The 11830-nt window shown below is 40.7% G+C and overlaps 2 protein-coding genes across 4 annotated transcripts; one reads left to right on the top strand and one right to left on the bottom strand.

The window, feature by feature from the left end:
- The first annotated feature begins 31 nt into the window (after positions 1 to 31).
- Positions 32 to 4264, top strand: unc50 (unc-50 inner nuclear membrane RNA binding protein). Of its 2 annotated transcripts, none has more exons than XM_011485495.3 (6): positions 32 to 148; positions 765 to 1033; positions 1130 to 1250; positions 1337 to 1476; positions 1579 to 1686; positions 3220 to 4264. In XM_011485495.3, exons 2-6 carry the CDS (start codon positions 766 to 768, stop codon positions 3354 to 3356), a joined length of 774 nt encoding a protein of 257 aa, XP_011483797.1. In that variant the 5' UTR covers positions 32 to 148; position 765; the 3' UTR covers positions 3357 to 4264. The 2 variants fall into 2 exon arrangements, with proteins under 2 accessions (XP_011483797.1, XP_004066662.1); XM_004066614.4 differs by having other exon boundaries at positions 762 to 1033.
- A 1219-nt stretch (positions 4265 to 5483) lies between these two features.
- On the bottom strand, positions 5484 to 9020 carry LOC101157039 (inosine-uridine preferring nucleoside hydrolase). Of its 2 annotated transcripts, none has more exons than XM_011485478.3 (8): positions 8950 to 9020; positions 8362 to 8564; positions 7408 to 7587; positions 7139 to 7250; positions 6933 to 7069; positions 6754 to 6831; positions 5743 to 5859; positions 5484 to 5669 (listed from the first exon to the last, which is right to left on the bottom strand). In XM_011485478.3, the coding sequence occupies exons 2-8, from the start codon at positions 8539 to 8541 to the stop codon at positions 5517 to 5519; spliced, it is 957 nt and encodes a 318-aa protein (XP_011483780.1). In that variant the 5' UTR covers positions 8542 to 8564; positions 8950 to 9020; the 3' UTR covers positions 5484 to 5516. The 2 variants fall into 2 exon arrangements, with proteins under 2 accessions (XP_011483780.1, XP_023822115.1); XM_023966347.1 differs by having other exon boundaries at positions 8362 to 8553; positions 8950 to 9006.
- Positions 9021 to 11830: the final 2810 nt, after the last annotated feature.

Here is an 11830-nt window from a genome sequence, read left to right as displayed (position 1 = left end):
TCGAACTTCACTTCCCATGTTGCACCGGGGGTTTATCGGAAGTACCTACGTGTGCACTTTCGCGATGGTTCAGGAAGCGTTTCCAAACATCTACATGGACGGGTTTTAGTTGTTCCTGGCGTGTTGAAAATATTACCATTAGAAAAGGGTAAATTGTTGATAAATTTCCGATTTTTTTATTGTTCATGAATTAACCTAGCTTTGCGACATCCATATCGACGCCCTTTTTCTTAGGTTGTCTGTAATTTGACGTGTTAGCTACAAGCTAACAGTGTTTGTTAGCAAACATAAACAGTTGAGAAAAAATGGAAAATTGATAGGTTTTCTTATTGCATGGAGGATTATGGTTATCATGCATTTAACTGTAGTGTTCACTGTTCATTTTATTAGGTTTAGGTTTTCATCGTCTAAATTTCGTAACCAATTATGTTTTTAAAAATGATTAATTTTAACAAGCTAATATTTAGAGTTAGCTTAAGTATTTTTAAATTCTTATATTTTATAGGTATATTTCTCGCTTTCCGGATGCTTTTTACCTGATAAACTAATTTATAATTTTTAGTTAATGTATGTTTTAATATTCAAAAGGATGACTCCTTGTTTTCTTGCAAAAACTGTTCGATATTCTTCTTTATTTTTGATTTTTGTTTAAAGTTTTTTTGCAAAGATATCATCTGTGCTGCATTTTAGCTCATTATGTTACCAACTTTGTAAATGATCTATATGATGCTTTAATAATGTTTCTATTGCCCCCCCCCCAGCAGCATGTTGCCGACCACTACACCCTACAGCAACGGCACTCCCAGCTCCAGGGACGCTGCGCGCCACACAGCGGGCGCCAAACGCTACAAGTACCTCCGGCGCCTTCTTTATTTCGGACAGATGGACTTTGAATTTGCCCTGTGGCAGATGGTCTACTTGTTTACGTCGCCTCAGAGAGTCTACCGCAACTTTCACTACAGGAAGCAGACCAAGGACCAGTGGGCCAGAGATGATCCTGCGTTTTTGGTCCTGCTCGGCATCTGGCTCTGCGGTAAATCGGAACTCGCTTTGTAAATAACCGACTGGACTTCATGTATTGTTTGAGCGCGTGTCTTGTGATGCAGCGACAGTGATTGTTGCTCTGCAGTTTCAACCATAGGTTTTGGTCTTGTTCTGGACATGGGGGTGGTGGAGACCTTGAAGCTGCTGCTGTGGGTGGTCTTTGTGGACTGCATAGGAGTCGGCCTTCTAATATCAACCCTTATGTGGTGAGTTAGGCCTGCTTTGATTATGATAGATAAATATATTTTATTCCCCTTTTTTTGGGTCATTAAATCCAACCTTTTTTTAACAGGTTGATCAGCAACAAATACCTAATGAAGAGTCCTAGCAAAAACTTCGACGTGGAGTGGGGCTACGCGTTTGATGTTCACCTCAACGCTTTCTACCCGCTGCTCGTTATCCTGCACTTCCTGCAGCTCTTCTTCATCAACCGTGAGCAGCCGTTTCTCTCAGGATCGGATTGTGGAACGGATAAACTAATCTGCAGATGTTGATGCTCCTGTCGTGTTTGTGGATTTTTTTGTTTTTCTGCAGATCTCGTGGTGATAAACTCGGACTGGTTCTTGGGATATTTTGTTGGGAACACTTTGTGGTTGATTTCCATTGGTTATTACCTTTACATCACCTTCTTGGGATACAACGGTGAGTCCTTCACACACAGTTTTATACCGATTAATGTTGTGTTTTTTTTTTTTTTTCATTCGATTTGCCAAATTCTGGAAAATATGAGGAGTATTGCAGTGATGTTTGTGGCACTAGGCAAATGCTACAGAGAGACGATAACAGGAGATACGTTGGTGTTAGCTTCATTTCTAAATGCAGTCTATAGGCCTCTGCGATTGAAATTATTTGAATCCTACAGAAAAAGCATTTATAGATCAGGGACCAAACGGTTCTTTTTTCATTAGAATGCGTTGCATGATGGCAGGTGAGACACTACCTCTTCTGATCACACATTCCTGGTATTCGTGGCGTTATGATGAAGGTAAATAAAAGTCAACAAAAGGTTAGGAAGTGCCGGCGTTTTGGAGGAGTTTAGCTGCTCGTCTGTAACGCTGCATCTTCAGAGCTGAAAGATAAAAGGAACAGATTGACCCGCTGGTTTTATTTAAACCTTTGATTTAAAAAATATGTTTGGGACCTAAGTCTGGGTCTCCCTGTGCTGGGTGCGGAAAATCGCAGTGAGACGGCAAAAGGTGAACCACTATATAGCACTGGAGTGCTGCAGTAGCCTCCGCAATTCTTCACACGGTAAGGTTTTTTTGTTGGATCATCAGCTGAACATCCAACGGCTCTTTAAAAATGTCACCAAATGGGTTTGAAAGTTGGTTCAGTTTAGCCACAAAAAAAACAAAAACCCAAAACATTAGGAACACTTCTACTGATGAGCAAAGAACCAGAGGAGTTTACAAGAAAAAAAGAAATATCACATAAATTTGACTCAGTTGAAGCAAAACAACTCACAAATTCCTGCGGATAGTCTGTTCTACCGGTGTGGGCGGGGCTAAAAGGATGCTCTTTAAAAAGTTTTAAAATATTTCTGAAAGCCATGAAACCAGCCGATAGTCCTGCAGATTGTTTTTTAAATCACGGCTTACCTGATCTTTTGATATATTTTCCAAACAATCTTTTAATTATGATGCTGCTCTTTTTAGCCAGGCCAGTGTCAGTGCCTCTGCTTTTAATTTGTTTTTTCTATTGTTTTCAAAATTTGAACAATTCGAACACAAAAACATTTGAACAATTCAAGCATCAAAGCCAGTAGTAGCAAAATACTTTCTTTTTTTTCTTTTAAAGACATAGTTTCTGCAGAGCGGCAGGAGTTTCTTACAAATTGGCCTCTTGAGTTGCCTGGAGTAGCTCCACCCCCTCATTGCCTCCCTGTTGCTGAGAGCTCAGAGCAGGAAGCTTGTGGCCCGCCCAGCATATTTTCTTTTTCATGTCACAAATATTTAAACAGCATTTTTTCGCCCAGACTCACAAAATTTCAATAAAGAAATACTCACAAATGTAATTTTAAGCTCAATTTTCTTTCTTCCGTCATCAGGAAAATGCCAGCTCCAGGTTGTTGTTTTTAGGTTTTAGGAAACTTTAGAACGTTGCACTCTGATCTGATGATTTCTTTTCACTCCACGGGGCGTCACAGTAACATTTGTATGTCTTTTATTTTGGCAGCTCTTCCCTTCCTGTCCAACACGGTGGTGCTGCTCTACCCCTTCGCTGCGCTCGTCCTCGTCTACGTCCTCTCCCTCTCTCTGGGCTGGAACTTCACGCGAGCTCTCTGCTTGTTTTACAAGTACCGAGTCCAGTAGGAGGACTGTCCTCAGCCTCCGTTTGCCGCTGCTGCTGCTGCGGGTCTGGTGAGATGCTTCTGGTGGGCCGGCCAGCCGACCGACTGACTGACTGACTGACTGATCGATCAGGCTGACCGCTGGTCACCTTCTGTTTGGAGCCGCAGCTCCAGGGCCGCTAACGTCATGGCGGGACTCGCTGCAGAAACCAAGGGACAGACGGCTTTTAAAGGTGGAATGTAAATCAGAAACGGTTTTCCCAATGAAGACTTGGAAGTAAAAGAACTGCCTGTTGACGTGAATGAAGGCAGAAAAGACTGCAGTTTCCTGTCCTTTCCCCTTTTCTTTAGGTGTACATTCTAATGCATTGTCAATAAAAGCTGTTATTTACTTTAACCGGCTCACTTTGACGCGTCTGCAGGAGGAATTCAGTCACGTTTTTCATCGTTGAAGATTGTGACGCGTGATACTTTTTTTTTAGATGTTTATATAACGTCAACTGAATGAAACTAAATTTGAAGATTCAGTAAATTGAAGCCCAAAAACTAAAGAGAAATGTGAGAAATTATTCACATTTAAAAAAATATGTTTCTGTTCCTACGAAAGCTAACTTGTTCTTCTGCAGTAAAGTTCATATATTTCAGTTTGTGCTGATAAACCTATTTTAATAAGGTTAGAAGAACTTGCATGGTGGAAGGACAATTTTACTTTCAGAAATCTTAATTTTATACGAAAGTCTGATCCTAACTAAAAGGGATGGAGGTGTAAAAGCAAGTTTTGTTTGTTTTTCTTTTTTGGTGAATGTTTACTGAAATTAAAACTTAAATGCTATAAAAGTACCAGAAAATAAACAATTGTTAATTGAGTATATTTTGTAACATTCTGAACAAAATGCCCCCCCCCCCCCCCAAAAAAAAAAAAAAAAAAAACAACTTTTAAAGCACAACATGGAGGTGGGAGAATAATGGTCTGGAGGCTTTTCTTGTTTTGTTTACTTCCATTTGATTATTTCTTTTTAGTTTTTATTACATTTATCCCATTTATGTGCTCATTTTAAGTCTCAGCTTTTGTTTTCCTCTGAACAATGTTGTAATTTTTTCCGATTGGGCTCTCAGGGCTCTGCTGGAGGTTCAGGTCACAGGCTCAGCATCTGTTTTATTCATTTTTTCCCCCATATATGTTTAGTAAATGCGCTAGAAAATAGTTTTCTGATAAAGAAAAAAATAACTTTTCTTAATTTTTAGTTAAACCATTTGTCCTGTATTATTTAAAAGTGTGTTCATGACTTTAAAATGAAAAATAATTTTGGTCTCCAGGATTTTTTTATAGTGCAGTTTAAATAAATTGATTTGGATAATAAGAACACCAAATAGTCATGAGATGAAAAGTTTAAAGAAATTTGTCAATTAAAGCCTTTAGTCTTCATCTTATAACTAATTGTACTTCATTAAGAGTAGAAGTACTAATTCAAGTTTAATTCAGCTTTATTCACAAATATACTTTTTACACATTAAAATACACCACAGATGACATTTCCTTCCTCTCAATCCACGGTGCAAACAGCCAATTAAAATAATACAAAAACATGTTAAGTATAAATGATTGAATAATAAATATGTACTCATAAAAATCTCCTCATTTGTCTTTTGGCTGCTACCTTACGTCTTACCATCTCCTCATCCATGAAACCCGTCTCTCCTGGTAGCGCCAACCTCAACATCCGTTTACCATCATCATCACTGTTCCTCCTCTCAGCCATCCAAACATCCCCATCTGCTTCCCTGCATTCATCTCCAGAACATCTACCACGAGCTGTTCCTCTGATGGATTCACTCCTTTTCTTCTCCATCCTGGTGTCTCCCAAAAAGAACCTCACTGTCCTCATCTCTGCTGCCTCCAGCTCCGCCTCCTGTCTCTGCTGCTATCACCACAGTTTCCTTTGGTCACACTTCTCACCTGCAACCGTCCTCCACCTTGCTCCGTACTCTCTCTGCAGTTAACAATTATGTCATCAGCAAACATCCTGATCCACTCTGTCCCACCTGCAGAGCGTCCTGCAGATCCTCAAAGACTCAATGCAGCTTCTTCTTCTTCAAACGCAGCTGTCCGGTTCTCTTTCATGTTAAAAAAAATCACACGGAAACTGAAGGGACCAAGAAATCTGTCATTTATTGTTCGGCCCTACATCACAGCACTCATCAGCATTTTCTTCAACTTCTCAGAGTCCACGTTTTTGATGATGGAGGCCTTGTGTTTCTTCTCCAGCAGCTCCATGTAGTCCAGCACCATCATCCCTCGCGTGTGGGCTCCCATCAGCTCCACCGTCACCGCAACCTGACGGAGAGACGAGGTCCGTGAGTGGCGGTTCTGAGGGGAGAGGACCTGTCAGGGAGGGGCTGCCATTTACCTGCTCGCTCTCCGTGATGAAGGTGTCGTCCACGGCTGCAGCCATGGCGAACAGGTCACAGGGGTTGAAGCCTTTTCCTGCGGTGATCTCCTTTTCGTACTCTGGGGATCGAGCTTTCTGTGGGCACAGAACACCGGGTGTGATGATTCATGGTTCTGTTCAAATTTGATACGTTTGTCGCAAAAAATATCAAGAAAATAGATTAACAAAACAATAACTTGACAACCTTTAAACCTTAAGATTAAAAAAACAACCCCAAAATGTTTATTTTTATGCTTTGTGACCATTTTAAATGAAAAAAAATGTAAGGTGGCCCAAAAAAATAATGTGTCAGGCCCCTCCTGACACGCCCCTCACTTCCCCCTCCACCACCCTGGTCAGAGCTGCACGTGAAAAATACTTTTTTGAAAATGGCGGCTTTTTTGTTGGTTTTATTCCATAGTAACCATTTTACTTTTTGGTTGTGTGAAGCTGGCGAACAGGTCGATGTGATTTTTAGAAGAATTGGCAAAAGTAAATTTTTGGATTTCCTTGACAACGGTCATTTACTATGTCAAAAATTCATTTCCACCGGGTACTAGGTGCGTGCACGTTTTTGGTGAGTTTTTAGTGGAAAGTTTCCCTCAAAGGTGCAGTAAGAATAAAAAAAAAATTACTAAAGCAATCTGGTTCTTACACATCTGGAAAAAAATATAAAAGGTTTTATAATGTTATAAAAAATGTCCCTTATTTTTTTAATAAATTGTACAAATTAGAGTTTGATTTTTGAAACTGAAATTACAAAAAATAACGGTATTTCTTTTTTTAATTCTTGGTAGTTAAATCTTAAAGAATCCTTTTCCTCTCTGTTTTTTTCACCAAAACAGCTTTTTCCTAAGAAAATATGAGGAACTAAACCAAATATCTTTGGTGTTAACTCTTAGAAATAAGGAACTCTGTCATACTTGTCCCTAAATTCATACATTTTTGCACATCTTTTTAATAATGTGAATAAAAAATAATGTAATTTACCTTCATGGAAAGAGCAGAAATCTCCTTTAAAAACTTGGCCTTTTCTGTTTTGCGGGAGAACCACTCATCCACAAAGGACTGAAGGACAAACATAGCAGCTGAAGTTAGAGTATGTACGTTTCTGAACTCTTTTGAGTTTCTTTTCTCGCATTTTAGTAAGTTAAAGTTGAAGTCCTCACCCACGGGAGGCTGCGCATGCAGCAGAATTCCCAGCAGGCGATGGAGATGGGGCAGGTGAAGCGGTCCAGCACGATGTGCGCCGCCTCTGGGTCGGCGACAAAGTTGAACTCTCCGCACACCGTGGTGTTGCCTCTGGCTGTGGACACAGGCCGTCAGCGTGGAGGGCCGTAAACAGGAAAGGTGGAGGAGGGCGGAGGTGACTCACACTCAGTGTTTCCTCCCATAATGTAGAGGGCCTTCAAGTGCTTCGGGAATGAAGGGTCCAACTCCACGGCCACTGCCAGGTTGGTGAGGGGGGCCGTGGCCACCAGGGTCACCTGCAGCAACACAACACCTCTGGATTTATTCTCTTTGTGGCAAAATCCAGGGGTTTATGGAGTTTATGGGATTTTACAATAAAGTTGTATTGAGCTTCTTCAAAAATTCAGATTTCTCAAAATGTGCATCTATTTCTACTAAAGTGTCTTTTTTCACCTCTCCAGAGTTCTCTTTTGCGATTTTGATCATGGCGTTTACGGCATTCTTCTTCTGCAGCAGCTCCAGGCTCGGGGCATTTGGATCTGGGACCTCCCCCAGCCCGTCGGCGCCGTGGTAATCTGCTGCACTTCTTTTTTTGGCCAGCAGGGGCTTCTCGCAGCCCCTGAAGACCGGAATCTGCAATTCAGAGGAGATGAGTCCAATTCTACGGCAAGCAAAAGATATCATAAATCATTAGGAGAAAAAAATGCAGTATACAACGATGTTTGGGCCAACAAAAATTCCAAAAATGGGCAAAATTAGTGACATTTTGTTGCACTCAGTAATGCACGTTCAAAACACCCTTGTGGCGCATTCAAAGACTTGAATTGAAAAAGTTGTTGTAGCATGTTCAAAAAGGTTTTGAATGTTTTTGAATGTGTATGTCTGTTTTAATGTGTTAAAAAACGCTGGAGCTTGTTTTTAATTTTGCGTTTTTGATGCATGGTTTTGAAAATGCTGGAAGGGCGTTTTGGTTTCGCATTTTTGAACGCGAAAAAAACGCTGCTTCTTACCACTACGTTCTACTTTTTAAAGCACACCATAAAAACCTGCGTTCTTGATGGCCCACACTCTATTGGTTAGGGCGTTTTTCCTGGTGATTTATGATACTTTTTGCTTGCCGTAGAGACAAGCACATGCATGTGTGGAAAGACACGCGCTGCACTTTCTTACATCCAGTCTGTTGGGATTTCTGAATACCATAAAATACCGCGTTTTACCACAATATTGTACTTTTAGGACATGTGAAAAAAACTCAGTTTTTGATGGCCAAAACTCTTTTTAAGGGCGTTTTTCCTGGTGATTTATGATACTTTTTGCTTGCCATAGAGACAAGCATGCCAAGCAAGACATGCAAGTTTTTGCTTGCATACACGCATGCATGTGAAAACACGCTCTGCGCTTTCTTACATCCAGTCTGTTGCACACTTTCAGGACGCGCAGGGTGTTCTTGAGGACGTTCTCCAGCTTGGTGTTGCCGTGGCAACAGGTGATCCCCAAAACCTCCACGTCAGGGGAGGCGAGGGCAAGCATGATGGACTGAGCGTCATCGACCCCAGTGTCAACGTCGATGAGCAGCTTCCTCTTCATTCTGTTTCCTCGCTAAACACGAACTTTGGTTCAACAATCAGTTATCAATATTTGACAAAATGGAAAAATCCAGCTCCTTTATTTAAAAAAAAAAGATTTTTTTTAACTTTATTTCATTGTACTTTTTGAAAAGTCCAGTGTTTTTAAAACCTTCCGGACAGGAAAACCTTGCCACTCCTGGGAGTAAACAAGTGTCTATGGAATTTGACTTATGCGCTCAAGTAAGGGGCGTCAGCTCAGGGTAAAATTCTAACAAAAAAGTTGCTTTAAGGACAATATTTTCTAAACAAAAGTAGAAGAAAGTGTATTTTTTCCTACAAATATATATAATTCTTTGATTAGTGCAAGATTTTTCAATTGCATGAGCATAAAACTGAGATTAAATGGTCATAAATGAGAAACTCTTACCTGTGGTCTTAGTGGTGACAAGGTGGAGGGATTTCTGCACAAAGGCGTGACAAACACACAACAGCGCTTTAGTACAGGTGCTAAACTCCACCTGTGGGAGTTTCTGTGGGCCAGGTAAAAAAAAAAAACATGCTCAACATTATACACGGAATCCTGTTCTGCTTCACTGATGAAATAAAGGATCTGTACTGATCAGATTGAAACATTTTAAAGATATTTATATGGACTCGCAAATTAACTCAATTAAGTTATTCTGATGTATTTTCACTGACTTTTCACCTAATAAGCTGATGATTTTCACCTCTTAATCAAAGGATTCTTTGCTCTTTCATAGGAAAGCACAGGTTTTGTCCGCTTGGATTAAAACAGAAACCAGGGGACTTCAGCTGGAGAATGTGAAACGGTCTGAACACAGTCCCCTGTGGAACTCCTCAGGGAAGTCAAACAAGCTCCCTGTGACCACAGCTTCCCAGAAGCCTCCATTTTCTGCTGCAGTGTTCTTCTGCAGGGTCCAAACCGGTCACATCCATCTGTCAGCAATGAGGTTTTTCACGAATCTGAATCAGAAACTTATGAAGTATATCAGGTAAAAACATCAAGTCAAGCTAGTCGCCACCTAGAACAAAGTACTGTACATTGAATAAAAGTTTATTTGTCGCATCTGTCATGTCTATTTTCTGCACCTAAAATCATTAAGAGAAATAGACTTAAATCACACACAAACAAAACAGTCTAAAAGCTGAAACTGTCACAAAATCTAACATTTCCTAAAAAAAACAAGAAAGTTCTGTCTCACTGAAGCAAACAGTCTCTGAAAATATCAAATAAGGTCAAGCAAAAGCCCCTGGACGTCATGAACTCATTAAATAATTACAAGAAAGTAAAAAACACATTCATGGTGGGTTTGGTTTGGGGGGGAAAACCATGGAGTCTTGAACTGGTGTCCAGAGACTCCGCCCCCTGTCCTGGAGCGGCGCGTTCGTGTCTTCTGTGACCCCAGTCAGTAAAAAATGCCAATAATGACACGACGTACTTTTGAAAAGCTGTTTGGTCTTTGTTTTTTTTGCAGGTAAACTGAAGTGAACTGAGGTGTGTGCACAGAGACCTTACGAATGCATCGTCTGCAGGCAAACACGCCGCTCGTCCTCACTAAACCAGTTTCAACTCGACCTCGACAGAGGGCAGTCATTAAAAACAGCCTTCAGAACAAACTCGTCCGAACCTGCAGAGGTGTTCGGGAACATGCACCTGTTAGCCCCGCCCACGGCGGTGGAACACACCGTCAACAAACGTCTGCAGGAATTTGTGAAACACTTCAAACTAAACTATGGCCTTTTAAACACTTAGCTTCAATATTTTTTTATTTTTTTTATTTTAAATCCGTATAGTTCTCTGCTCGTCATTCCAAATGTTGCTAACATATTTTGTTGCTAAATCGAACGAACTTTCAAAACTTAAGTGGATTTTTTTCAAAGATGAGCTTCATACGTGAAGAATTATGAATGCTGTAACGTAAAGACTACTTGGTGCTCCGCCCAACAATCAGTAAGCAGTCGGTGAATCGGCCCCTCCCACACGGCCAAATCAAATCAAATCAAACTTTGTGTAAAATAGCGCTTCTCATGCATTTTGCGCAGCTCGAAGTGCTTTAACATTAAAAACAGAAAACGCGCAACATTACAGTAAAAAAAAAAAACCCACCCTTCACCCTTCCCACTCCCCTCCGTTAAAACATATGACCCATGGCCCCCACGTACAAAGAATAATGACTATGTAACTTGAAATAAATAAATAAGCAAACAAAGAAGTAAGTAAGGCAGCATTTGGGAATCCTTTAATACCAGGAGCCAGCCCGGCCATGGCAGCATCGCCACAGTGCCCACCCAGGTTGGGACAACACTGGGGTCCACTTCACAGCAGTTAGAATCAACTAAAAGCTAAATTAAAAAACCATACATAGATTTCTGCAGAAATGTCATTTTTACCTACAAGCTGATTGTCAGAAGTCAGAGTATTGTCTCCCCCGTCTGGTCACTGGCCCCTAGAGTTCTAACCACACTACAGCTCCCAGCAACCCCAGCGTACACTTCCTGCATGCCGCACACCTGAATCTCACTGGATGGGGGTGGTGGTGGTCTGAGCCCTCCCACGTGGGCACGCTGTGGTTGATGAATGACTGTCGTTTATTTAAAGAAAATGAAGGAAACTAGAGGAAGTGGGTCCTTAAAACCTTCCCGTTCGGTTTATGTGAAGTGAATATCATTATTATGGTGTGTATGGTAATTCTGATAAATAAGTGTATAGATGTCAATCATCCCTCCATTGTTACGTCAGCACACTAGAACTGTCACTTTCATTAAGTTATTGCACTTTAAGATTTTTGGTTTGCTGGCAGCTGAAGAAAAAGATTACAACATAATGAGTAAGATGCACCAACTTAGTTACTAACTCAGTTACTTTTTAGGCAATGTAACTGTAACTAATTACTTTTTAAAAGAAACGTTCCCAACACAGCTGGGAACACTTGGAAAATGGATCACATGATGATGGGAGTGGGACTTTTAAGCGCTCGTTTCTCCGTTTCTTTTCATTATAGATTCCTAAATTGTCACAAAAACAGAAGTAGAAGAGTTTCAGCGGATGTACCAGAGCCATAAATGAATAAAAATGTCATCCCCCCCGATTGTTGGTTTTTCTGCTTTGAGTCCAGACTGACAGGAGTTTAGCGTTTGCTGCTCCACTTAACATGAAAACTCACCAAACTTTGAAAGTAACTAGATGACAAAAATGGTCAAATATTGAAATGTGGGCAGAATTCCTCCCCCCAAAAATCCCATTTAGTTTCAATCAATTTCAGTTGCATTTCCTGGAATGTGACCCT

This window comes from Oryzias latipes, chromosome 2 (genome assembly GCF_002234675.1).
Source record: "Oryzias latipes chromosome 2, ASM223467v1".
Classification (NCBI taxonomy): domain Eukaryota; kingdom Metazoa; phylum Chordata; class Actinopteri; order Beloniformes; family Adrianichthyidae; genus Oryzias; species Oryzias latipes.
Note: the sequence above shows the minus strand (reverse complement) of the source record. Positions and strands in the feature narration are given on the sequence as shown.

Excerpts from the sequence above, each read along its gene's own strand:
- unc50 (XM_011485495.3), top strand. The coding sequence starts at position 766 with ATGTTGCCGACCACTACACCCTACAGCAACGGCACTCCCAGCTCCAGG. Across the intron at positions 1,251-1,336 it reads CTAATATCAACCCTTATGTG|GTTGATCAGCAACAAATACC; the intron begins GTGAGTTAGGCC and ends TTTTTTTAACAG. Across the intron at positions 1,687-3,219 it reads CACCTTCTTGGGATACAACG|CTCTTCCCTTCCTGTCCAAC; the intron begins GTGAGTCCTTCA and ends TTATTTTGGCAG.
- LOC101157039 (XM_011485478.3), bottom strand. The coding sequence starts at position 8,541 with ATGAAGAGGAAGCTGCTCATCGACGTTGACACTGGGGTCGATGACGCT. Across the intron at positions 6,832-6,932 it reads GCATGCGCAGCCTCCCGTGG|TCCTTTGTGGATGAGTGGTT; the intron begins GTGAGGACTTCA and ends TTTGTCCTTCAG. Across the intron at positions 5,670-5,742 it reads TCATCACGGAGAGCGAGCAG|GTTGCGGTGACGGTGGAGCT; the intron begins GTAAATGGCAGC and ends TCTCTCCGTCAG.